We start from the raw sequence: 26,451 nt of genomic DNA on the forward strand, positions 1-26,451 counted from the left end.
AAAGTGGAATACATGTCCCTCGTCCCTCCTGCTCGCATTCGCATGCATATTGCCATCTAGTGACAGTCAGCAGGAACGCAGGACTATCCAAACAGTGCTGACGCCAGACCCATGCCATACCTGCCGGTTGTACCATCTCTCTCCTGAGTAGCGGAATAACTGGATAGTTTCAGCAAAATAAGGTGAATGACTGGGTAAGTAGCTCTCTAGGTTGATACTAGATTCATAGTTTTATATAGAATTACCTTTAAGATGGATAACGTAGTTGGCTATCTGGATACTTATGTTATGCCAATGTTTTGACTAATACCGAACTAGCTAGCTACAGTAGCCATGCTAGCTAGCTAGACTGTCTCAATCTGTCAACAACGTCAGACTATCAATCACCAGGACACTAGCATTAATGGAATAGCAATGGCACAGTCGAAACAGTTAAGAAACAGTTCAGGACCGACTTCATAGCAAGGTTGCTAGGTAATTGTAATGTAGTGCATCTTAGTATAAGTTACACGGTCGGTAGCTAAAGCTTTCGTTATCAAGCTAGCTGGTAAGTTCGGGGCGGTGGTGTGTAGCCCGGGCACCTGATGAGCATGTCACATGATTTACAACTGCGACAACTTTGTACCCCTGTGTTCTCAGTTTCTTTTTTTCTAAGGAGTATTTAGGGACGAGTGGAAATTCGTCCTGTCTTGGCTTGAGGGTTAAACAAGTAGCTGAATATGTTTGGTAAAAAGAAACGGCCACCGGTGCCTAAGGGGTCAGGTGCTGCTGCAGCAAAACAGGTGAACTAATTTGTCATCATTCATGGCACACACATTCACGTGACAACTAGTCTAGAGTAGTTGTCTCTATTCCAGGAACATATATTTACAATTCCATGTCAATCATTCTTATTTTTACCTTGTTACAGATGGGTTTATTTTTAGACTTCAACCCAGAGGACATGATTGGTATGGATCAAAACATGGATGACCATGACCTGGAGGCTGAATTAGCTGCCATCACAGGGACAAGAACCACTGGTGGTGACAAGTCAAAACAGAAGGCTAAGAGTAAGTACAAAACAGAGCTAGGACCTATTTGGGCCTATAAATCCTGGTAGTATCAAATTAGATGTTGCTAACATTTTGTGTATTTTGTGACCAATGTATTAGCTCCCCTACCAATGGAGGACATAGCGAGAATGGCAGAGGAGTGTATGAAAGACTATGACGATGAGGACGATGAAGATCTGGAGGATGATGAAGATTTACTGGTAATTTCGAAAGCGTATAATGATCCTCTGATGTTTTTCTTCTGAATGCTGTTTGGGGCAGGTACATGTACCAGTTTTTTTTCTTGTGCTTTTCTTACCAGGCTGAGCTACAGGATGTTGTGGGTGCGGAGGAAGTTGAAGATGCTGTTACCCCAACCTCTACTGCCTCTGCTGAAACACCGGAATCACCACTGCAGGTACATCTCCGGCTCAGTTTTGCAGTAGCAACAGCGATGCTTCAGTGAGTGAATGTATATCATTGTTCATAGGATTCCAATGCGACAGAATATGGAAATACTGAGTCACCAAGTGTCTTTGATGTATGGTTTTGCTTTGAGAGATGTTGTCCGTAAGCTCCTTAAAGCATTCGACTGTGCGTGTGCTGCAGGTGCAAACAGCAGGGGTCCCTTCAACCCCGGGAAGTCTCCAACACACCCTGGAGGAAAGAGTGGCCATGTATAAGACTGCCATAAGCAACGCCAAGGCCTCAGGGGAGTCGTCTAAAGCTAGGAGATACGACAGGGGCTTGAAGGTGAGCAGCATTTCTTTCCTTTCCTGAGTTACATCCGTCTTCCTCCTCCTGACCGTGAACATGTCTGTGCAGAGCCTGGAGTCCATGCTGGCCTCAGTTAAAAAAGGGGGAAAGGTTGACGAGGCAGAAATCCCTCCACCTGTAGCCTGCAGTGCCCCAGGTGCACCCTCAAGACCCCCTGTCCCTCCACGGCCCTCAGCTCTGGTGACAGCAGACCCCGAGTCCACACCTCCAGAGCAACAGGTGGCGCCAGAGGCTGGTGTTGAGACGCCATCTGTTTCACCCGAGGTTGAACCCAGCACTGAGGAGAAGCTGTTGTCCAACACCACCCTGCTTACTGTGGGCAGCCAGCCCACCTCCAAGGAGAACACTGGTCAGGCCCACTCCCCTGGTCAGTCAAACTGTCTGTTTTAATGTACAAAATCATCAAGTCTGGGCAATACTTCCATTATACTATTCATAAACCGATATTAATCATGCCTTTCACTTTTAAATGTATTGGTTAGTTAGTGCTTATTATCTATCTGTTAAAGCAATCATACATAGAGTGGTGACAGACTTGACTGCTGTCTCTCGGGTCATAAAGTATGCACTCAGTCTGGTTTTGTCATGAATGCAGGCATTCATTGTGGTTGTTTGTGTGTTTCCTGGTTATGTGTGCACATATAGTTGGAGACACAACCAAGGAAATGCTTTTGGAACGTCAGAGAGAGTATAGGATGGCTGCTTTAAGAGCAAAGCAGCAAGGGGACATAGAGCAAGCCAAGCTGTACATAAGGACCGGCAAGGTAAATTATCCAACTACCTTTACACCATATTAAAGATGAGGAATAATGATTTTCCTTTTCGGTGATGATTTAAGTCATTGGTTCTGCGGTTAATTATGGTTGTGAATCCATGGATGTTGTTTAGAATTGACTTTCTCATCCAACACTGAATGAATAACAAGGAGAACCATTGTAGCTTATCAGATCACATTTCTCTTTTGTAGTTCTTCCGTTAAGTAAAGGGTCGCTATAAATGTAGGATACATGAAAACTGGGTTATAGCCTAAAACTGAAGGAGACATTCTTGCTGTCTGGAAGTAGTTCATGGTCGGCAGTGGAATGTCCCTTGAGGGGGCTGATCGTCTCCTTAACCTGATGTCCCTCTCGGCTCTCTAGAGCCCCGTCTGTTTCTCAGCTGCCTGAGCGATCTGAAGCATGCAAAGCATGCAGGAGGAAAACAATGACAGGCATTATGATCACATTGTTTTCCTTCCTCTTTCAGAGGTTTGATGCGGTGATCGAAGCCCTGGAGAAGGGCCACGGTGTCGACCTGAGCGGCCTGCCTCCCTCCCCGGCAGACGGGAGGAGCCCCACAGCACCTGTCCCAGTGAAGCAACCCTCCCCTGGGCCAACCGCTAACTCCACCCCGCCTGCTTCAACACCAACAGGTCTCAACAACATTATAGTGTCTCTCCAGCTGCCCCTCCAAAATGTTAGTTCTCTCTGCCTAAACTTAGGACCATTCATAGGTAATCTGTATCTCTAATATCCTTCTATCATCTCCTATCCAGCCGTCTCCAGCCCCACCCAGCCCAGGGATGTCCTGGAGGCTCTGGAGCAGAGGATGGCCAGGTACCAGGAAGCCTGCGCCCAGGCCAGGGCCAGCGGGGACGAGCGGAAGGCCCGCATGCACGACCGCATCGCCAAGGTGAAACCTTACTCAATCTGCTTATGATAATACTCTCTTACTACTGGGAAGTGTTGAGCTCATTATGATCTCTACCTGCCTACTACCCTACAGCAATACCAGAGTGCCATAAGAGCCCACAAAGCGGGAAAAGCCGTGAACTTTGAGGAGCTTCCAGTCCCCCCAGGTCAGACCCGATGTGATTCACTTCCTGTATTGACACCGTCGCAGCAGGGGTTTTGGGGAAGCAAAGGTGGAGTGTGATGTCAGAACTCTGACAAGGAGAATGCTGTGATCTCCACCTGACAGGCTTTCCTCCCATCCCTGGCCAGAAGGGGGCAGAACCTGAGCAGGGATTTGCTGCTGTGCTAGAGGCTGCCAATAAGCTGGCATCCACAGAAGCTGCTGAAATGGGGGAGGAAGAGGGAGATGATGGGGCGGAGAAAGAACCAGAGGAGGTAGGCTGCTTCCACGAGACCACCACCCAGTGGTTAGCCACTGATCGACTGGTGAGTTATAAACGATGGAAACCAAAGTTACAAACGTGTGTCCACACTCCATCTGTACAGACTGCTGTTCCAGACAAGCCAAAGAAGCCTATGTTGGCCGTGCCCCCCACCGCACAAGGCCCCAGGAGGACCCCACCCCCCTCCCCAGAGAGAACATCCAAGCTGGATGGCCTCTCTCCCACTGGTCAGTACAAAAGATGACCTTGACAGCACTCATCTCCACAAACTGCAAATCACAGAGGGGGGGGTTATCTATCTTTTTGATGGACGACCCCCCCCCCACCACCACCACCCTTCTCCCTGTAGCGGTTCAGCAGCTGGACTTCCTGGAGGGCCGCAGGAAGCAGTACATGAAGGCGGCCCTGCAGGCCAAACAGAAGAACGACATGGATCAGGCCAGGCAGCTACTGCGCACTGCCAAGGGCTTTGAGCCCATGATCGAGGCAACTCGCAGTGGCAAGACTGTGGACATCAGCAAGGTCAGCCTCCATGACCACATGAGCGTGCCTGGACTCTCCATGTAGGCAATCCAGTCATGTCAGATCCATTTATGTTGATGTATATGTGCATTTAGCCCCCCCTCCCCCTGGTGTGTTGTAGGTGCCATCGCCCCCTGGTGACGAAGACGAGGACTTCATCCTGGTGCACCACAGTGACGTCCAAATCTCGGAGAAGGCCGAGGAGGTCTACACTCAACTGGCTAAGATCTTGAAGGAGCAGTATGAGGTGCCAGGGATGATCTCTATCCTATTGAACTGATGCCTCTTCTAACCATGTACCTCACTGTTCCTCATAAGACTTGACTAAAGCCACCAACTTATTTATGATTCCAACCAGAGCACTAACGTCACACATTTACCATCAGATGACTTACTGCTGTCTCCCTGTTTCCCCCTGTTTAGAAATGCATGACTTACTCCAAGCAGTTCACCCACCTGGGTAACATCACGGAGACTACCAAGTAAGCTTCCTATGCACATTCGTGAATATCCATGGACTGCAAGAACTAACCCATGCGTACACTGTTCAGTAAGGGTGTGTTGGGGCGTTTTAGCGATGTGCAACGTGTGTATTGTTTTAGATTCGAGAAAATGGCTGACAGCTGTAAAAAGAATCTGGAGATTCTGAAGTTGTCTCAGTCCAAAGGCCTGGATCCTCCCAAACATCATTTTGAAGAGCGGACATACCACACTGTCCGGTAGGCATCTTCACAGCTCACTGACATTCAAATGGAACTAGGGACCCACACAGAAACACTCAATCACCAGCACATAAGCACAAAGAACCTTCGTTGTTCTAATCCCCCAACCTCTGTTGATGGACCTGGTCATACAACCTCTTTGTCTCCTCCAGGATCTTCCCAGATCTGAGCAGCACTGAGATGGTGGTGGTCATCGTCGGGGCGATGAATCTACCTGCTCCCGCAGGTAACACTCACGCCTGCACACATTCGACACCAAGGACTAGGCGTCTAACACACGGATCCACACTAACCTCTCTGCTCATTCTCCTCAGGTATACAAACAAATGACCTGGATGCCTTTATCAAGTTTGACTTTCCATACCCTAGCACGGTGAGTAGACTGAAGCTGTTGAGGACAATGTAGAAAACAATTACAGGTTCCAGTGGGCTGTTATTCACCTACACGTGAACTCATGTCTGTGTTCTCTTGTGGCCCTCCCAGGAGCAACCCCAGAAACACAAAACGGCTGTCATCAAGAACACTAACTCACCAGGTATGTAAAAGGACCAGACGCGATGAGATAAGTCTTGAGCCTCACATAGTGTGTGTGCATAAACCCCTCCTGTAATGAGGGTTTGTCTATCTGACACAGAGTACAACCAGAGCTTCACGTTAAACATCAACCGCAACCACAGAGGCTTCCGGAGAGTTCTGCAGTCCAAAGGGATCAAACTGGAGGTGCTGCACAAAGGGTGAGTCCAGCGCCTTATCGCCCCAACTAGAGACCTGCGGTGGCACCTTGCACTAGGGAAACAGGCCTCTCGGTCATGGAGGTTGATGTCGCCCCGTCCTGTGTCATGTGAGGAGGTTGATGTCGCCCCGTCCTGTGTCATGTGAGGAGGTTGATGTCGCCCTGTCCTGTGTCATGTGAGGAGGTTGATGTCGCCCTGTCCTGTGTCATGTGAGGAGGTTGATGTCGCCCCGTCCTGTGTCATGTGAGGAGGTTGATGTCGCCCTGTCCTGTGTCATGTGAGGAGGTTGATGTCGCCCTGTCCTGTGTCATGTGAGGAGGTTGATGTTGCCGTCCTGTGTCATGTGACAGGGGCTTCCTGCGCAGCGACAAGCCTGTTGGGACGGCCCAGGTGAAGCTGGAGAAGCTGGAGACGCAGAGTGAAATCAGGGAGATTGTAGAGGTGAGAGCCTGCTGGCTGGACGTGGGCTGGCAGACAGTGCTGCAGTGGGCTTGAAAAGGCTGGATTTTAGTGAGATATGTTTATTGTAAGTGTCAGAGTTCTACAGTACTCTCCTCTAGTGAGCTTTTCTGTGAGATTTTCCTTGTTTTCCTTGAGGGTTTTGGTTGGTTGAGGGGCAGTTCTATGGGCGTATGTGAAGCCCTCTGTGATATTGCTTGCAAAAAGGGCTATACAAATACATTTTGATTTGATTTACAGTATCTAAGTGATGGGTACGTACAGTAAGTCATGTATGTGCTCTTCATAGGTAATGGACGGTCGTAAGTCCACAGGGGGTCGTGTGGAGGTACGGGTCCGTCTGAGGGAGCCTCTGAGTGGACAGGACCTTCAGACCACCACAGAACGCTGGCTAGTCCTAGACCATTCTCAGGTAATCATAGCCCAAACAATCACTCCACTGTAATGTAGCTGTCCTAGTGTTTTGAGGATTGTGTGGAGTATTGAGTATTAGACGAACTTGTCGCACTTGTAGAACCCATGTTATGAATGTACAGGCTGTGATTATGTTACTTCAGACATGTGATTTGTCTTGCCTGTTTTTTTGTGTTTTTTTAACTGTCAACCAGGTTCTTCTTTAAGTGATACTGCTGCAACTGGGACGGAATCGCTAACTGGGTACGTTTTGGTTGTTTTCCTCAGCATTATTTTCATGAAGGCCCAATAATGAAAGTACTTTAAATAATCACCTTCTCTTACAGATGAAGAGCACTTTCTTCTTTCTGAAAGAAGGAGTACAAGAGGAAGAGAGTAATGAAAGTGATGGTCTGATGTCAGGCTAGCATGTTGAATCTTCCTGTTTCTGGCTTCTTCACACAGACCAACAGAGGTCTTTTACTTTGAAAATGTTTGCACACTGAAATACACAAAGCCCCCCCCCCTCCCAACCTGATACTGCTGACCATAGTTTATATATAATGGCATCTATGCACTAATACCAAAGTAATCACTGTTGCTGTAAGATCCTCCATATTTGAAATGTCTTAAGCTGCCAAACTAGGATATGAGATTCTTCTTTTCAATGTTGTTCCCAGGACTGGTATTGCTTTCCTCCAGGAGCATATCCACAGTGCTTTCAAACACCAAAATGGCAGGTGCTCAGGCAAGAGCTGGTACCTTTACAGATGTGTAGTATTGTTTGTTTACTTAAACAAGCCACTCACTAACTGACACAACTTAAAAGGTAATATAGTAGCTGAATTTGTACTTATGTGGCGCTTGGCACTTTGGATTAAACAGATGTTTGTGCTCAATGTTGTACTCCAGATGGACTCATGACATGTTACTAAACTGCACATTTAAAAAACTTATCTTTTGGTTGTGCCTGTCGTTTTTCTTTGAACAAACTAATGGGTTTATGCACTATACAGGAACAAGTTGTATACATTGGAATCATAGGAGTATATGGAATCAGGAGTATATGATTGGTATGATTGGAATTATAGTATATCTCTAACCATATCTTGAGAATTTGTTTGTTTGTGCAAATTCAGATTTGGAAATCAAAAGTTCATAAGCCATAATATTTATCAAAATGTCTGAGCCAAGTAATTACATTTTCTTTACTGATATACCTCTTCATCAGAAAGTTGTTAACTCATGATACTGTATTATAAGTGTGGTCTTAACATTTCCCTTGTTTTGCTTCTTTGGCTGTTCAGACATCAGTTAAGTTATCTTTCTACCCCTCATTGTTTGAAAGTATGTGACTTACCATGTTTCTTCCATAAGAATTTTGCCTAAAAGTCTGTGTGGGTATTCAAGAATGTTATTGTAGCATCGTTATTCAGGCTACTCAGTAGAATGAGACCATTAGAGACAGTAAATGGGTTATCTTTTCTTTCAGTTTGCCTCTTTACGTGTCTGGATTTCTTCTCTCAACTAATGGCAATGGGTACTTTTTTCTTTTACCCTGAATAAACTTTCTACCATAGTCTATTCTGCAGATAGCTTCATGCTGCCTCTATCATCACCTGTTAACATGACAGCAGCAAAAAAGCAGAATTTTCTATAAGTTTTATTATACATATACTACAGTTTTTGACTGCTTTTATTGACATTTGTAGTGTACAATAAAGAAAAGATGTACAGGGTTTTTGGCTTTTCATTCATATAATTTCTTCTTCGTTGATGTAAAATAAAAACTATTTACTTGAAATTCAACTTTCAGGATTATATGAATGGATATTTGATTGAATGGATCCACAGAACACAAAATAGTGAGATAATTTAGCTCTCCATAATTGCACGTTCATTTGTTTCTATAAGCATGCAGTGTTCAGAGTTCTGGAAATGTCCTTAATCATTGAATCAAAAGCTACTAGCAAGAAAACAATTGCACCTTTTGGATATAGGGTATTGCACACTTACCAAAATAATTTATGGAAAACCACATTTGACCTTTAGGAAATTTACCCGGAGGAAAAATAATAATTGAGATTTCTCATCTTGAAGTCACAGGTTTATAGCCATATTGTCACCATATCATAAATGTCCACTGACTTACATAGAGGGCAGTAGAGGAGACACTAATATATGACATGTAAAACAACTCAGGCAAAGAGAACTGGAGAAGATTAGATATTTCTATTACCAGTCATTTATTTCCTTAAAACCCAGGTCTTCAACACTGCCAGTCATAACGCTGAAATGTTTGATAAATGCCTTTCATGATAGCTACTCTATACAGCAATTAAAGGCAATACCAAAAGACATCCTCAATGCATTGGGTCTTATGCAGATTTTTTACATGATGATTGTCTTTTTGTCTTGGTGCACCCAATTATGTGGGTGTACTGGCTGTCTGGTGTAATGATACAGTATAAAGTATTGTTGAGTTTAAAATACCGGACACAACCAGAATGGTCATAATACATATTATAGAATACGCACTGATTTGTAACCTTTGAATTCAGTTTTATGAATTAACTTGAAGATGGGAGATATTAAACGTTTCACAAATGTAAGATGTGTTAAATATATGTCCCATACATGGTTTCTGCTTATTTGCCAATTAGCAACTAGAATCCACAAATCAGTGAAAACAAACACAAAAAAATAACGCAGAAATACTGCTTTTTTCAGCAACAGGAGAAATACATTCTTGTCTTTTCAAAGGGAGGGGCCCTGAAAGATCTTTGAGCCAGGGGTTGAAATTATATTTTAGTAGCTATATCTAAACACATTGTAGACACTTACAAGTTAAATCAGGACTTACTTTTTCTGAACAAGGGTCTCAATTTATATCTGTAGTTAAACTTCTGATCGCTTCAGGCACTGTGGCTGCCCCCTACTCCAGTCTGTCAGGTGGTTTTTGTTTTATTCTCCTGTAAATGGCTTAGAATCCAGTGCACTGCTTCTGCATTTTTTTACAGTTCTTTTCCTTTTCTTTTTTCAGTTCAATAATGTTTGTTAAATCTGCCAGTTTGACCATTTTAAAAGCGCTGTTACGTCCCACACGTTTGTGCACACCATACAAAACCAGGGATCGGATGCTTCCAGGGCAGTGGAAGTCGAGGGAGAAGCATGTTGGTGTGAATAGTTCTTCTGGGTATTTGGGGTAGTCCTTGCTAGACAGCTTCCTCTGTTTTTGTCATCGAGAGAGGATCTGGGCTGGGGCTTATGAATGGTGTTGAAAATACCTTTGTCATCCTATAGGTCCATTCTTCCTTTTATATATATATATATTTGTAAGTAAAGCATCAAAACCTTTTTTTTTTTTTTTTTACACAACCCTTGCCATAAGGGTGCTTGAACTTGTGGAATTCAACAGTCTGCTGTTTTGTTGAATTCACAGAATATTGTTCAGAGGAGTTGTTTTACACAGCACTTCATTAAAACGTAAATCCTAAGCTACAGAAGTGGGGATATAATTGAGCAACAGTGCTGTCTAGAAAATCATACTTATTTACAAAACAAAACCTCTTATCCATGTCATGGAATAAAGCATCTGGTGATTATTCGATAAAGCTTAGAGAAGATATTTCTGCTTCCCATAGGAGACTATCTGTTGCAGGCACTGTGCACCAGAGTGCAAACAAACGGCATCACCAAGCGGAGGCATTCTCGACCTTTATCTCCATGGCTCGTTCCCTAATTCCTTACTAGGCAAACATGTTAGGTCCCTGCCAGAGGAAAACCCCCATTAGGCCCAATGCTGGCCTTACATGCCTCTCCCTGGAAGTCGATAGGGAATCCATGCTACAAAGAGGCCTGAGGAGACATTACCCAGGGTGCAGTACTTCTGCTTTCACCCAGAAGGACCTCTGGCTACCACAGTGTAACTGGAGAGGAATGGATGGGCCTTAGGTGGAGGGGAAGGGGGGAGGTCGGTCTAGACAGCACCTCATTGGGGATGAGTAGGAGGAGGGTGGATGGATCTGTGGTCCTGCTAAGAGTTCCTCCAGGTACCCTGGGTCCAGCAGCAGAATAGATATGGTGCATACATGGAGTGGAGGAACGCGTCACCCCAGCGCACAGCACAGCTTTCGGGCTCTTTGAATCACAAACGTGTGGACGGACGGACGGGGATCGATGACCGAACGGGGTGAGGGACGGTAGGACAGAAAGAACAGCGAGGAGGCGAGGCAGACGACAGAAGTCTTATGAAGCCTGTTGAGGGGGCAGGGGAGGGATGCCTGCCCCTACGAGATGATCTCCAGGATGTAGAAGATGAGCTCCATGACGACGGGGCCTTCGCTGAGCTGACAGGCGCCTCCGTGGATGACGGGGATGAGGGAGCCGTCCAGGTCGCTCAGGTACTGAGGCAGCAGGGGCTGTCCGTTACTGCCCACCAGGTAGCCCACCTGAACCAAGCACACCAACCTCTACTGTGAAACCTCCATCCTTGATACACTTTTATGTCATGAACTCTAGTGAATGGCAATTTTTATTTATTTATTATGTCAACTAAAATGTAGTATTTAATCCTTTAGTATACACTCTATAGACCGTGATGAATACAAAAGGCTACAATGCACTTGATTCACATTATGCCTGACCCATAGAACCACTACGTACACCTCACCGATCCAGTTATCTGAGCCTTTCAATGGCCTTAGTCTGCCTTGACCCCTCACCTGGTCGGAGTCCAGGGTGACCCGCAGGCCCAGCTTGGCCATGCCATCCTCCTTCAGCAGTTTGAGGTGTGGGCACAGCGCCATGCAGAACGCCCGGGCCACGTTCTCCGTCAGCCGGCTGTGGTCGGCCGGATCACTCAGACCGTTGCGTTGGTCTTCACTCTGGAGGAAGAACACCTGCAGGGAACCAGTTATCAGGGTGAGGGAAGTAGGTAGACGTGTGTGTGTGTGTGACCACATCACCCTCCTGGTGGTAAGGGGGACACACCTCTGTCCAGCGGATGACCTTGCCGTTGGCCTTGAACTCCGAGCCATGGAAGATCTTGACGCTGGTGATGGACTCCATAGACTTCCCATCGATTGGGCTGATGACTCTAAAACCAGGATGTGAGTGGAGTTTTCGATTCAAAGTTCACAGAACAAAAGGGTCATTCACATTAGGTGACTAGAGAGAAGGACACACGAGACAAAAACGTCCCTCACCCCTTGTTGATGTTGTGGTCATCCTCTGTCCACTGGATGTGAACATGCTCCTGGTTCTCCTCCTGGTCGGTCTTGCCACATGTGATGGTGAAGTCCTTCATGTCCCTCAGCGCTTGCCGTAGTGAGTCCATGGTTTCTGCCGTGATCTGCACCATCACCCCATCTGCAGAGCAGAGACATGGTCCGTCACCTTCTCGCATATTTTGAGAACACTGCCGTTTGCTAGGTCAAAACACTTAATCTGTTTTAAGAGGATGTGGCATTTTAAGGAAATATTTGCATCCATTAGATCAGATGTTGATACTGTTGATGTTTGGTACAGCTACATGGATGGAAGAGCCATGATTGAACACGGTGGTTGTCACCTTCTACAATGCTGGTCTTGGCCAGGTATCCAGATGAAGCTTTCAAAGCACCACTGAAGACAAAGAAGCAGGCGCCAGTAACTGGAAAGAAATAAGGAAGATTCAAGCCACAGGGTATGGTCCAAGTCATGTGTGTGTGTGTGTGTGTGTGTGTGTCTCAAGTTTACCTTTGCGGGGCTGGTGATGAATACTGATGGCCTGTGTCTGATAGTTGCCATCGTCATTCTGCACGCACACCAGGTGGGAGTCAGCGCGGTGGTTGAAGCACGCCCCCATAGCCAGCACATGCTCATTGGACTTGTTCATGGCCTTCATTAGCTGGAGGAGACATACAATATCATTGAATAATTCATGACATAGTTGGGAAAATGGGTTAGTGGCCTGCCAATAACATTTTACATTTATTTTACAATAGGATATTATTGCAACAAAACAAATGATTAAAGCCCGATATTATATCAAATGGAGCCTCTTAAATCCTTAATGGAAATATTCAACTTCTCAGTACCTTTGACAATTCAACCCATTTTCCTTCAAAGCTGTCGTTTACATGGCAGAAATAAAAAGAAAATCTGGAGCATTTTAACCACATGCTGTGTTAAGCAAGCTGTTGTCAAATGGCCCATACTTCGTATCGCTGAGAACCCATCTGTCAGTAAGTCTGTGGCCAAGCACTGCAACCAGCAAAGCCTCTCCATCACAATCACACTCTGTGTATCACTTTATGCAAAGTGGCTGGACATGATACAAATGGCACTAATGCCATGACAACCACACCCCAAGTCCAACAGCTACAGGTTCCTCAGGTCAGACCTACTGTACATCCTGCGTGTGGTGTAGTAGTGAGGTGGAGACCCTCACCTCATTGTAGCGGTTGCTGGGGATTCTGATGCAGGTCTTCCTCACCTCCATGTCCACCACTAGACCCTTCACCACAGGCAACGTGTACTGGTAGTTACGGAAGTCCTGGAGATAGAGAACAGGACTGTGGTTAGAGGATACAAAATGGTCTTCACTAAAAGAACCCCTCTGACAAGTTAACCATCGGAAATGCAATTTTACATTTGTATTAATTACAGTAACAAGGAAAGTAGACAAACAGTCTTACTGCAAGCAGGTTCATGATGGTGTGACCAGTTTCTCCAAACAGGGGTTTTCTGAATCGTACACTGAACAGTGGACAAGGATAGACTGCAAAGCACAACATCCAGTTGTTATTAAGTTAGAGTGACAGCGACTCACAGCCCACATTCACCCCAGCATAGCCAGTCAAGTCTTCACACAGACATCAAAGTGAGCTGAAACTGCCTACAGTGGAGAAGAAAGCTCCTGATCCACAAGTACAGGCATAAGAAGATGTCTTTTCACTTGCATATGCCTCAAAGCAAAGCCATTTAAACTGCCATTTTCTCATTATCTCTGAAAGCAGCTTTGAAATTTTACAAAAGCACATCAGAAATGCGTTCCCACCAACTTCACTAACTAACCAGTGTATTACCCTTAAACCTCATCAAGACAGCACTACATTGTCTAATGACACAGTCCTTCATAGACCTCCATTTAATACTCAGCGGTCATATTCATTAGACCTCAAAGTTGACTTGATTCACCAGCATTCCTAGACGCACTAACTCATCAGAGCAAAAGGTGAGACACAGATTCATATTCTGCCTGTGCCCAGAGGCTGTTTTAGAGACTCAGCACAAGTGGATTCTTTAGTACACTCTGTCCTCCCAGACGGGGCTGTAAGTATGTGAGGCTTAACTGAACCAGCTTCCTTGCTGCTCTGGCAGGCCTGACTCTGAGAGGATTTACTCAATAACTGCCTCTTCTGGAAAATCCTCTACAATCCCTCTCAACTTCTGCTTGCAGAATTTCTTTTTAAAAAGTGAGGCGTTTCAAAACGTCAAGTCACCTCCCCGCCGATTGACCGGCTTTCTGAATTCGACACCAAATTTACATAGAACTGGTTTCATGTGTTCCATTCATTATCTTCAAAACCAATCCTAACCATGGCGACAAACGGCGAGAGCCCGCGTACTCACATCGGTACTCGGCCCCCAGCCGCAGCATGAGGCGGATGGGGAACACCTTGGCCCAGGGGGTCTCCCACTTCTGCACCAGGATGCCAAAGAGGTAGGGCGGGTTGGGCAGCAGCAGGTCCTGCAGAGACTGGAAGGAGGGGCTGATGTAGAGGAAGCCTCCGTGCTCCTTGCTGCCCAGGAAGCTCTGAGGGAAGAACGAGTGACTCAGGTGGCTCAGCACGTTGCCTGGGGGGGAGACGTGTTGAGGGGGATGGAGGGTAGGGGGAAGAGAGGGGAAGATGGGAGGGAGGAGAGACTGAGTCGACAGTTCATCCTTTGTAGGGACTCATCTGACAGGCTGGGATGTACACTGGTTAATATATTATCATAGTATATTATATATAATATCGTAAAAGATTATCTTTGTACACCGAGATGTCCAGTTCTCATGAGCTAATTTACCAAGTCTGAAACGTATCCAGCCTTGACCAGCATCTGACACACACATTTGCACTTCACATTGTTGTGTAATGTTATTATCACGTACTATATAATGTGTTTATAATATCCACTCAGTCTACGTAGGGTGGAAAAATGGTTGCTGTTGTTGTTTTTCAGGGACGTGTCCCTTGTGTTAGGGCAGAGACAGTACAAGTATGTCATCGTATTTTTAATACACAACAATAAAGTTCAACTTGAACTTCAACTACTGTTACGCACTCAATTTAATATGTTTTTCTTTTTACAGAGAGAGCGGAACATTGCACTTTAGATACCACATAACACAACCACATGTGTAGCTAGAACGGGCAGGAGAGAACTATGCTAAAGCGAGCACTTCTACAATCCCGACACTGACTGACAGGGACTAAACCAGAGAAGACACAGACAATATGCTTGGCTTCCAGCGGACCGATTTTGCAGTTTATTTCAGTGTGCTATGTATATATAACTAGGTAGCCTGGGGGAGCGAGCCGTCAACGTCAGCCAATAAGAAGCGTTTGTGGACGAAGCACACGGGGGCATGACAGATAAAGCGGTGGTGGGATTCCAAGTCTGTAGGGAGACAACCTGACAGCAGGACGCTAATGTTTGGACGATTCTTTCTGGAGGAGGTCGAGCCACAACCCTGCAGTGGCCTGATTTCTAACAAGGAGGGCCTCCAGGAAAGAGATGCATCTGTTCTCTCCGAGGACCTGAAAGTGGGGCTGGAATGTCGTTCCCTGCATGAGAACATTTCAGGGTTACCTTCATTTAAACTGGGCAGGCTGGGTTGACATGGATAGATTTCACCTGCGGACCTCGAGACTGAACGACTAATTTCCCCCACGAGGGCCTCCAGACGGAGCGGCCTATTTTCATCTTAATGGGCCTCCCGGCGGAGCTGCGTGTCTGAGTATAGTTGCGAGGAGGATCTATTGGTCGTACAAGTGAGAGCCTCCTCGTAGAGCTGCGTGTCTGAGCCCAGCTGTGAGGAGGGCATAGCGGTCTTACCAGCGAGAGCTTCTTGGTAGAGCTGTACAAAGTGGCTGAAGATGTCCTTGGGGATGGTCTTCTCGTCAGGCAGACACTGGAGCAGAACCACCACCTCAGCCTGCCCCACCGCATGCATCCCCTTGGTCGTCACATACCAACACTTCCTGTTTACATCTACGTGGGGAAAAAGGAAGCGGGAGAAGAGGCCAGATAAGCAATCTGTCGAGTCAGAAAGAGAAAGTACGTCTGACTCAAGCAACATCACTTCACAAGCCTATACTGCTTCCACTTGGCAATAACATCAAGCACCAGCCCATGCCAACTATATACACAATGCATTTAGATGACACCATGAAAACGGGCCTACTGTAGCGGGGACACTCACAGTTGACCAGCTTGACCATGGCCAGGAGGTTGGCGTTGAGCACGAACACCAGAGGGTCCGGGCCCCCCCCCTCCTCCAGCTGCTGCATCAGCACCATCTCAGAGGGCCTCTCCTCCACCGCGTAGTCTGAGCAGACATGGACAAAGTTAACAAACACAGGCAGACACCACAGCTATTCCAACCAACGAAAGCGGCCCTTTTCAAGCCCCCCCCCCCCCCCCCCCGCTCCTCCTCCAACACCTCCCCCCCCCCCCCCCCGCATGACTGAATGACAAAGAAGCTGAGACTAAAAAGCAGATGGACAAAGTTACACACAGACACACACAGACACGAAGCAGTGCAGTGCGTGGGGCAGCTGTAATGGTGAGGATGAGTGCAGGCACCTGTGATGTGGCCTCCCGTACCTCCTTTGACTCCGGTGGAGATGAGGATGGGAGGAAGGCCGTCCTCTGGGATCAGGCTGAGGGAGCTGCCCACAGAGCTGCCCACTGGGGCCGCAGGGGCCTGGGCTGCCTGCCGACCAACAGGGGGGGGGGGGGGGTTAGAGACAGGTGACAGGTGCCGTGCTGGTCCTCTCTTCCAGGGGAACAGCATGCTGGTGAACTGAACCCTTGTCTAGGCGATTCCATGCTAAACGCATTTAATCGAGAATGCACCGCATATCGGTTGTCAAAGCGTCGATCTCTGAAGAGTGACTTCCTGGGTTTGTCATCACAGAACGGCATCGCAACCAGGGGCATGTGTGGGAAACTGGGAGGAACCACCAGAGGGTGACTAAGAAGAAGTTACCCCAGACAAAAAGCTAAAATAAGGACGCCATTATACTGACGAGACATGAGTCATCCAGACAGCAGCTGAGTTCAGTGAGCACATGCCCCACATAACCAACTTAACTACATTTTGTGTTTAGTCATCTTTAAACTCATTAGACCGTGCTGCTGCTTATGGGAACAAATGCACATGATTCAGGATGTAAGTCCAGGGCTTTCGTTATGGTTAGAACCAACTAGAGATGGCTCCTTTTAAATCCCTTGCTGGTCATTTGAGGTATTATATTCAAGAATGTACAGGCTGCTTTGTCATTCTTGGTTCCAGCTGGCCCAACATACCGCTGAGGAATCCAAGCCTGAAGATTTGCTGGAAAGCTGGGAGACTGCTCGAGGTTGAGAGGGTGCCGGACTGGTAGCTGGAGGCATGGGGGACTCTGCGGTCTCCCCGTTGGGGAGGATCCCGTCAGCAAACCACACCCTCCTCTGCTCCCGCGGAAGAGACCCTGCAAAACAGAACACACAAACACACGTCGAACGTGTTTCTGGACACCCAGCCCCAGTGTTTCGGAGTCAAGCAAGCGTGATTGCTAGGCCTTAATGATGGATGAAATGCGCGGGGACACACACACACACACAGACAACAATGCCAAAGATCCTAGATGGCAATCGAGAATCGGCAAGGACAAAGCATGTGATGACGTGAGCGATGTTTATGGAGCAGGCGTTACCCTCGGAGGCGGGCTGCTTGAGGACGCCCACGGGCACCATGACGGTGGGTGGAGGGGAGGAGAGCGCCCCTGAGGCCTGGGCCTGCTGCAGAGGGGAGATGGTGGAGCAGTACTCTGCTGGGTTGTTGGGGTTGGGGCTCTGGTTGCTGCCACATGCCATGTTATCCCATGAATGAGCTGAGAGGGAGGGGGGGGGCATGATAGGGGGGGGCAGGGGGAGATGAAGGATCATTTCACATTACAGGGATTTTTTTCCGCAGTAAACAAACAATGACTGTGGTCTCAGCTAGTGGGTTGGGGAGTGGGCTAGTTCTCCGGGCGGTACTGAAGGGCCAGGGCAGTCATCCCCTCCAACCACAAGGTTAGAACGGTGATGAATGAGCAGCACCGTGACAGACGCCCTACTCACCGCTCATCAAGGCAGAGTGGCAGGTGACACACACCCGGGCCTCCTTCCCGTCCATGTACGTCAGCCTGCACTTGAGGCCACAGCACGCCGCACAGAACACCTGCGTGTGGAGAGACACACGTCAACACACACACACACACACACACACCCTCCAGTTCAGCAATTACGCATCCATTTTTGCTCCCTGCATGCGTCTAGGATCACCACGACTGGTTTAGAGCAGACGGTAAGATGGTCCTCATCCTTACATCATCTCAACCTCATCAGGTCGAACTTTGTACCCTCGCCATTGTTTTCGGACGCTCTTTTGTGTGTCTATTCTTTGGCCAGTGTTGTGTCAACGTTACTGCTGTGTCAGCTCTTCCCAGCTCCAGTAGCGGGCATGTCTGTTTGTTTACCGCCTTGGGAAATTAATCAGTGTTCACACTGCAGCCCAGCTATTACTCAGTGCAGTGTCAGCGACCACATCTCGCCTCACACACTATAGAAGCCAAGACCCTGCGGTGACAAGCTATTCAGCTACCTGCAATATCCACATACTGGATCCCAAGTATTTCCATCCACGGCCCAGAAATAGCCGAATCCCCTGTACAGTGAATTCATGCACATTTTTATGGAAATTATATTGCTGGAACTATTTATACATCGCTGCTACGGAACACACACACGCGCACACACACACACACACGCCGCATCAGAGAGACACCCTGACCTTGCCGCAGGCTCTGCAGTGGTGCCTCCTCTTGGTGAAGGTGAACTTGACCTCACACTTCATGCAGACGGGAGCCTGGGAGTCAGGCACCCACACAGGTGCTACCTCTCCCAGAGAGCTGAGGGCCTTCTTGGACAGCGCCCCCTGTTGGCCAGCCTGCAGGTCGTTATCAGGACTCCCCGTGGACATGAGTAGGTCTGAGGGAGACTCCGCCGACTCTCCATTCATTCCCGCCGTGTCCGGCTCTCCTCCGTCGAGGGCTGGGTCCGTGGTTGAGCCAGTCCGACTCTGGTTCTCCAGGTTCTTGTTTTTGCTGGCCGGGGCAGAACAGAGCTGGTTCTGCACCTGGCCTGACAGGGGGCGGGGGATCTGGAGCTTGAGGGTGACTGGCTGTTTGGGCCGCGCTCCTCCATAGGGCACACTTACTGGCTGGACACGGCTGTTGTTGAGTTTTCCAGCCCCCCCTCTTCCTCCTCCTCCTCCCTCACTGCTCTCCTGTTTACTCTCCTCCATCTCCTTCTCCTCCGTAACAGAGTCCTCTTTGGAGGGCGGAGGGCTCAGTGAGGGTCCCTCTTCTTCGCCTTCCTCCCTGTCCCCACCGCCAACCTCACGTTCCTCCTGTCTCCGCGTGGCACTTCCGTTAGGGACAGCCACCTGCGGGCCCGGGGTGGCGTCTTCCACCACGCCACCTGCGTCCTTTACCTTCTCCACCCTCAGCCTTTCCCTCTGACAGGAGAGGATGCACTCTTCGTCCTCTCCGCCGCTCCAACTCACCCTTCCTCCGTTTTCAACACTTCCTCTATGGCGTTCATCGTCGGCTATTTGTTCGTCTTCGCCGGTTTCCTCCATTCCAGCCGCCGAGGCCTCTTCTTCTTCGGCACACTTTGGGATGGGTCTCCCTGTGCCCTCCGGCTCTAAAGGTCGGTCCTCTTTTGTCACCAGCCTCTCCCCCTCCTGTCCTTCCCCAAAGGTGAAATGTGTGTGACGGGAGGCCACTCCTCCTCCCATGGGGGCTCCCCTCTCCTTTTCTGGGGCATGAGGCCGCAGGTCTGAGGCAGCAGGCTGGTGGAGGTCAAGAGGGGGAGGAGGGGGGCTGCCGCAGTCCGGCGGCTCTTCTCCGAGCCCGTTGAGGTTGTGGCTGGCTGGACTGGCGGGGCAGCCGTTCTCCAGGGTGCTATGGGTAGACACAGGCGGCGGTGAGTGGCCGTCTGCACCCACCAGCTTGCCGATATTGGGCTGAGGGAGAGGGGGGCTGTGGACGTCGGCCGGCCGCTCCTCCCCCCAGGACGGAGGGTCAGGCCCGGGGAGGCGCTTGGGGTCAGCCCCCGGAGAGCCGCTGGAGGGGGCGTCAGAAAGGGTCTTGAAGGGGAGTGGGCTCTCCTGGGGGCTCAGGTCGGAGTGGGCCACGGCGGGGTTCAGAGAAAGGAGGTGAGCCGGCGGGGCCAGAATCTGGGTCCACTTGGCGTCAGAGAGCGTGGGAGTGTCCGTCTCATCTGTGGAGAAGAAAGAAAGAAAAAAGAAAGATGAGAGGTGATTTATCAGTACATAAGAGAATTTAATCCAATAACACAGGATGGAAGATATGAGATGCCCGACAACCCAGGGCTTAGGAATCAAATAGCAAAGGAGAGGAAATAGATAACAGCCTCTGGTGGGTGAGTTACAAGGGAGGAGTGGATGAATTGAGAAATGAGGTTGGGGTGGATTAGGTAATTAGCATCTGAAACTGGGCCAATACTTGTCTCCGCCCCTTGGGATCCATCAGTCAACCTGACACATGAATGCTTCAGAATGTGGGAGGGCATGTCCTTACCATTAGCCTCCATGACACATACAAACACAAGCACAAGCACATGCACGCGCACACACACACACACACCATCAAGGCTCGGCCAGTGTAACACCCAGTCCACCCAAACAAGTACAGAGAGCGTCATGCTCACACCCTTGTTCTCCCTCATTGGAATTCACACTAAGCTGTTTAAGCACACGCTCCACCGTGTTTTCTAGCCCTCCCTCCTTCCATGTGCACACACACGTAATCTACAACGTTGGATCTCTGGCAAAGGACACGCCGATAATTACTCAGAGTCAGATCACATACAGAACTCTCAATGAGGCAGGCACACCAAATTGTTTGTTAGTGTGTGTGTATGTGTGAGTGTACTCACACTCCATCCACCTAGAAACTCTGTCATGAGACACACCCCTACCACAATGTCTCATATCCACACAAAAAAAAATTAAGCTCTCTCTCATGTGAAAATGCCACCAATTACATAGTTTCCCCTCGCCCCAAGGGAAAAAGGGAATCCAATGAATCCATAACCCGCTCTGGCCACCGCTGGGTCTGTCATTATACACCACCAGCTAGAGCACCAGCTTCACGCTTCCCTTGAACTTCCGCGATCCTTCAATCCCCACATCACAACCTTCACCCATGTTATTTTCGTCACATCGATTAGGCATGTGACGTGAGTGAGGTCAACGTTCTGTCTGACGCCGACTGTGTTCTCGCACCTTCGTTCTGCTCAAACTCATCCAGCACCTTGTCCAGGTTGAAGGCCTCTGCCTGGAAGTAATTCTCCATGAGTCAGGAAGCTCCACCCTGCCGAGCGCTGTGTGAACCTGGGTGGGACATTAGGAATCATTATACAGTCGTATTAAATAGTACTGTACAGAAAGTAGAAACTAGACTTGTGCCTGTCTATTTTGGTGTGTGTGCTCGGCTCCCTGGCTAATGGGACGTTCTCACCTGCTCCGAGGTCCTCCTTCGACAGTCCCGGGTAGTGTTGCTCTCAGCACGCTTCTCTCTCAGACCTCACTTCATCCAGTCTGGCACGCGCCCAGCGCCCATACCTGCAGCAGGAACCTTGCAATCACTATGGGACCCATCAAGATCTGCCTGATTATGTACACTCTCTGGTAGTCTAGTATTGGTCTGAACTCGTGTGAGCTAGAGCCATCCGTGATGGAAGACTGTGCAGGTATGTTTTAGAGATGAACACTTAACCACTGTTAAGTGGGTGTACTGTAAATCAGACTTCTCCTATCCACTGCTTCCAAGAGATGCTTCACAATGAAAATGGCTTGGGTGAACTTGAGGGTCACACCCGTGAGGACGACAACGAACGCGGATTACGTTGGTGGCATCACATATTCCGCAGCACGAAGGGGATGGGCAAGAGCAGAGTCAACACAATTTCCACTCCGTTTAAGATGCAGCCTTCGACATGCTGTCAGCACAAAGCGGCGAAGACACAGGAGGAGTAGAGCATGAGGAGGACCACACTGTTCTATCCACACCATGCACAGGGCTGAAGAGGGACACTCCCTTTAGGAGAACCAAACATCCATGTCTAAAAACTGGAACACTCCCTTTGTAAAGGCACCCTTCACTAAATTGGCCAGGCACATGAATAATACAGCAGCACACAAAGCTCGAGTCATAATGATGTGCTCGCTGTACATCCCACCGTAGGGCAACATGGTCAAGATGGTGCAGGCTATGACATTGTCGCGGAGCACTGGATAAAAATTTAAAAAAACGCAGCTTCCAAAGCAACTGCTTCTACTGTTGTATCTGAATGGCCCTCAGAAACAAAGCAGGCATTGCAAGAATGCCTCAGCAGTACAAGAAAAAAGAGGATAAGGCTAATTTCATCAACACTATTGTCAAACTGACCCTTTCAGACAAAATGGTTAACCCAGGTGAAAAAAGTCTGACCTAATTACTGCACATGAAAAGGAATCCTGGGACATCCAGGAAAGAACCCATTCAACTTCTGGCAATTTTACTATTAAATCTGACTGAGAGAGCGACTCAAACCTCTCACGAGTCCTAGTAGCAGACTGTGTGTGAATGCTTGAGAACTCACACAGACACACACTTCTCCATGAGGACAGGAGCTGTCCCTGATTAAGATTTAATTACCCTGCAGAGGCCCTGAATAATGCATCTTTAGTCAAAGTAAGTGAAGGAGTTGTATTTTTAGACCTATACTGTAAACTTGGTTTGATGTTTTAAACAAAACATTTTTGTGTGCAGGAGCATGTCCGTGAAATAGAGAGCAGACATAGGGCAGTCTGCTGGTATAGTTGTACAGGGCCTTAGATAAGTCAGGGTGGTCACACAGGCTACTGCCTTTCTATTCCTAACAACCTGAATCTCTAACCCTACTCCTCAAGCTAATGAGTTTATCAGTAATTGCTGTACAATCTGCCTACCACAAAACAGGGCAGATGAGCTGACTTTCATGCAAGTGTACAAACCTCATTTAATTAAGCTTGTTAACTAAAAATATGACCAAGAAATCTGAACCACAAACTCCCCTATAAGTGGAAATCCATGTCCTTTCATGCCTAAAATAGCTAATTTATCTATACTAGTGGTCCATTATGGCAACATAATATTCTACCATTGTTATCCAGGCTTTATTGGACAGGCTGGGATTAGAATTAAATGACAAGAGCATTCTGGAGCTCACAAAAAAAGCAGGAATAATACAATTTGAAAGTTTATTAAGTCCCCTGTCCTTACATGCCTCATTTCCTGTTGTTACTCTATTGCTCCCATATATCTGCTTAGCCAAGCCATTGTGGGGTGGTCACAGGAAGCCTAAAATGATTACTTCCCCTCTTTAAGAATGGTCTAACTAACATATAACTTGCCATTAACTAGCCACATAACACAGCTTACATTTCTAAAAAACTAAAATTACAATCAGTGGAATCCCCATACAGACAGAGGCTAGGCCTACTAGCTTCATTCAACGTGATAACTAGGATTTAAAAAACGTCAAAAAGAACTAATCTGCTGAGATTTTATGGTAGGAGAAGGTACAAAAAGTGTCCGCCTATCTGTCAACGAAAGTGGCTCTCAGGCATTTCGCTTTATAGCAAATGTCAACAGCTATTACGAGATTCCCTTTCCCCCATGCTTTGATCTACATTTAAACACCAAGAGACAAAAACCGGCAGGAACAGGCTGCTGGGCTTCTGTCATTGGAGACTTTGTAATACTTTGTGAAAGCGTACGGTAACCTACATCTTAGAAGTCTACCTACAATTTAGACGTCTAGTTCCAAGCTATGGGCTAATAGTCTGTTCCCCCGGTTTAGTCTGTTCATATTGCTGTAGGTCAATCCTGTCACGACAAGCAAGCAAAGTAAAGCAACAAAAAAAAAAATATTGGTGAACAAGTTCCTACAAAGCAGCCTAAACTAGACGATTATTGAGCAATAAACTGAATTAGCTGCTTATATTACAAAACTTACAAAAAGTGTGTCAAAGGTTCCACAGATTGACAAGTTTTTCTTGGCTTTCCTTATTAATTTTCCTCCTGCTTAAAATATTGTTGCAGTCAGCTGTGAACGGCGTTGCTGGGTTACTGGGTTGGACCAGGCCATAACGAGATCAGTAAAGTGACACTGACATAGTATATCTTTGTTTTTCTTCTACATTGCAAAAATGCATAACACTATTAGGCCTACCTAATTAGTTTTGTAATTGGAACCACAAACTTCGATTTATCAGGTTCTTCGCTGCGGTAATTTATGTTAGCTACAGTATAGCTAATACAAGATCCACTCAGGAGGCCTTGTGCTGGTTTTATAATTTGAATCAGTTATTCATATGTTGAATGATGAGTAAAAACCTGTAACAATAATACAAATGTTAGCTATACACACTGTCACAGAGAAGAGAACATTCAACGCGTAGTACACTTTGTACAGTGGCTACAATATAGCTAGCACCAGCAATGTTGTGTGGTCGAACGCCAAGCAGCAGCAGCTACTTGCTGCACTGCACTGGCAACATGGCCAGTCGTCATCTGTTGGGATATAATGGCTATGGCTACTGTACTTCTTATTTTCACCAAAGCTTGTGTTGATATTGTTCGGTAACGCTTCCCGAATGGATCTTACAGCTATCTTAAATTATAAAGTAATGTAATGTCTCTACAACATGAAACAACCTTCCGCGTTGATGCTAACAACATGTAAAATATAGCTCTACATGGAATGTTCCACACACATGCATTCTAAACTAAATGACTGACCAGACCATAACAAACAACTGTGCGCCCGTACAACTATTGTGTAGTGTCGCTAACTGCAGACCGATCTAAGAAATGAAACGGGGGGGGGGGGGGAGAAACAATTTCAAAGCGTTAATTATACTCACTGGAGGAATCCTCATCTTTACGCACAGTCCCACGAAACCCTTCCGTTTGTATCCGTCATACCTAATCTCACTGGTACAATCGCCTTTGAATTCTATTTTAGATTCGAGTGCCCGCGTGTAAACCACAACAGCCAGACTCAAAACAGTTGAAGTCGGAAAGTATTGCCCACTGTAGTTGAGGTTCCCTCCCCCAAGGTGGGAAAGGTTACTCTAGTTGCAGTAGAGACATCTTGGCTCAAACCGACCAAATGGTAAGCCCCGCTGAGCCCTAAAGCCCTAATGTTACAGCGCTGTTGAGCCAAGATGGCATTCATTTCATAACCTTGTAGGGATCGCTTTTAGATAGAAAGGGGATAGCCTACATGACACCCCTTGATCCTGATGATTTGCAGTTGAGCACAGCAGGCGTAGGGGCTGACCGCTTTCTCACAGATGGTAATCAGTTCATTTAATGTAGTTATTTAATCGGTCAGGTCCGCTCATACAGCATATTTTATATACTGCTTAGATGTAGGCTAATTTGTATATGGCTTGTAAGCACTCATTCTGAGGGTGTAAATTCGTAAAGCCTGTTAAAATACAAAAGGCATCCCGTTGTAGGTTATCATGTGGTTTCTGGTGTATTTGGGTTGTTTCCATGATAGCACGCTAGAGCAGAGGTCCTCAGGGCCCACTGTGGCCCACTGTCCCGATACAGGGGATGTTGTCATGTTCAACCTCCATTTAGAGTATAAGCCCATTTGTGGTCACATAAGTAAAATTGAGTGGTGATGAGCTTGAATTTGGATATTGCGTCATCATTTTAGATTATTTCATGGTACAATGGTACACAGAGGTATAACCTTTCATTGTGCATCCAAAAAAGTAGTAAAAAGTACTTAAATGCATGCATGTAAGAAAGCAAGGAGTCACACACTTTGCCAAGGAAACAATTTCTTGTTTATTATGCAAGCTGCTCCAGACTGTTGGTACCCAATTAGTTAAGGATGTTAAACAGCATCTCTGTGAGACGTTTGGTCTCTGCATCAGGTCTTTAATGGCATGTCTTTGGTGTACTAAAGTAGATTAACATACCTTTTGTAACTCATTATGAGTTGGATACCTTCAACAAAATGTCTGTAAGATAAGAGGTTGTCAGGAAGATAAGAGACCACATGGGCCATAAGTAGAAAGGCTCACGACAACAATGTCACGTGTTCAAAACCAATGACAGAGGACTCTTACAAAGTGCACGAATCTGTTAATGCTACAAATCCATAAAAAATATTCAACAAATATTTCAGGTAATATTGCTGTAACTGTGTACACATAGACAAATGTCATGTTCACGAAAAAAGGATATACACTTTTCTTTTGCTTTTGTTTGACAACGCAAGTTACGTCATCTAGTGGAGGGATGGGATAAGTAAGAAAAATCCCTGATGTAGTGAC

At 47.1% G+C, this 26,451-nt stretch overlaps 2 protein-coding genes across 5 annotated transcripts; one reads left to right on the plus strand and one right to left on the minus strand.

The window, feature by feature from the left end:
* The first annotated feature begins 109 nt into the window (after nt 1-109).
* Nucleotides 110-8,497, plus strand: cc2d1b (coiled-coil and C2 domain containing 1B). 4 transcript variants are annotated; one of them, XM_067252547.1, is made up of 25 exons: nt 110-194; nt 656-782; nt 911-1,052; nt 1,155-1,255; nt 1,357-1,452; nt 1,644-1,787; nt 1,860-2,178; nt 2,457-2,575; nt 3,057-3,222; nt 3,346-3,482; nt 3,576-3,648; nt 3,771-3,919; nt 4,031-4,154; nt 4,277-4,449; nt 4,571-4,696; nt 4,873-4,931; nt 5,052-5,168; nt 5,324-5,397; nt 5,486-5,544; nt 5,656-5,707; nt 5,807-5,906; nt 6,257-6,347; nt 6,655-6,777; nt 6,974-7,022; nt 7,106-8,497. In XM_067252547.1, exons 2-24 carry the CDS (start codon nt 720-722, stop codon nt 6,983-6,985), a joined length of 2,619 nt encoding a protein of 872 aa, XP_067108648.1. In that variant the 5' UTR covers nt 110-194; nt 656-719; the 3' UTR covers nt 6,986-7,022; nt 7,106-8,497. The 4 variants fall into 4 exon arrangements, with proteins under 4 accessions (XP_067108648.1, XP_067108646.1, XP_067108647.1 ...); XM_067252545.1 differs by having other exon boundaries at nt 114-194; nt 640-782; XM_067252546.1 differs by having other exon boundaries at nt 141-182; nt 640-782.
* On the minus strand, nt 8,437-25,155 carry zfyve9a (zinc finger, FYVE domain containing 9a). Its single transcript, XM_067252544.1, has 19 exons — nt 25,021-25,155; nt 21,590-21,693; nt 21,355-21,462; nt 18,835-20,327; nt 18,123-18,222; nt 17,714-17,890; nt 17,325-17,488; nt 16,599-16,728; nt 16,216-16,341; nt 15,849-16,004; nt 14,376-14,600; nt 13,439-13,521; nt 13,192-13,296; nt 12,498-12,648; nt 12,331-12,411; nt 11,966-12,128; nt 11,751-11,856; nt 11,483-11,659; nt 8,437-11,209 (listed from the first exon to the last, which is right to left on the minus strand). The coding sequence occupies exons 3-19, from the start codon at nt 21,422-21,424 to the stop codon at nt 11,048-11,050; spliced, it is 3,669 nt and encodes a 1,222-aa protein (XP_067108645.1). The 5' UTR covers nt 21,425-21,462; nt 21,590-21,693; nt 25,021-25,155; the 3' UTR covers nt 8,437-11,047.
* Nucleotides 25,156-26,451: the final 1,296 nt, after the last annotated feature.

This window comes from Osmerus mordax, chromosome 16 (genome assembly GCF_038355195.1).
Source record: "Osmerus mordax isolate fOsmMor3 chromosome 16, fOsmMor3.pri, whole genome shotgun sequence".
NCBI classification, from domain to species: domain Eukaryota; kingdom Metazoa; phylum Chordata; class Actinopteri; order Osmeriformes; family Osmeridae; genus Osmerus; species Osmerus mordax.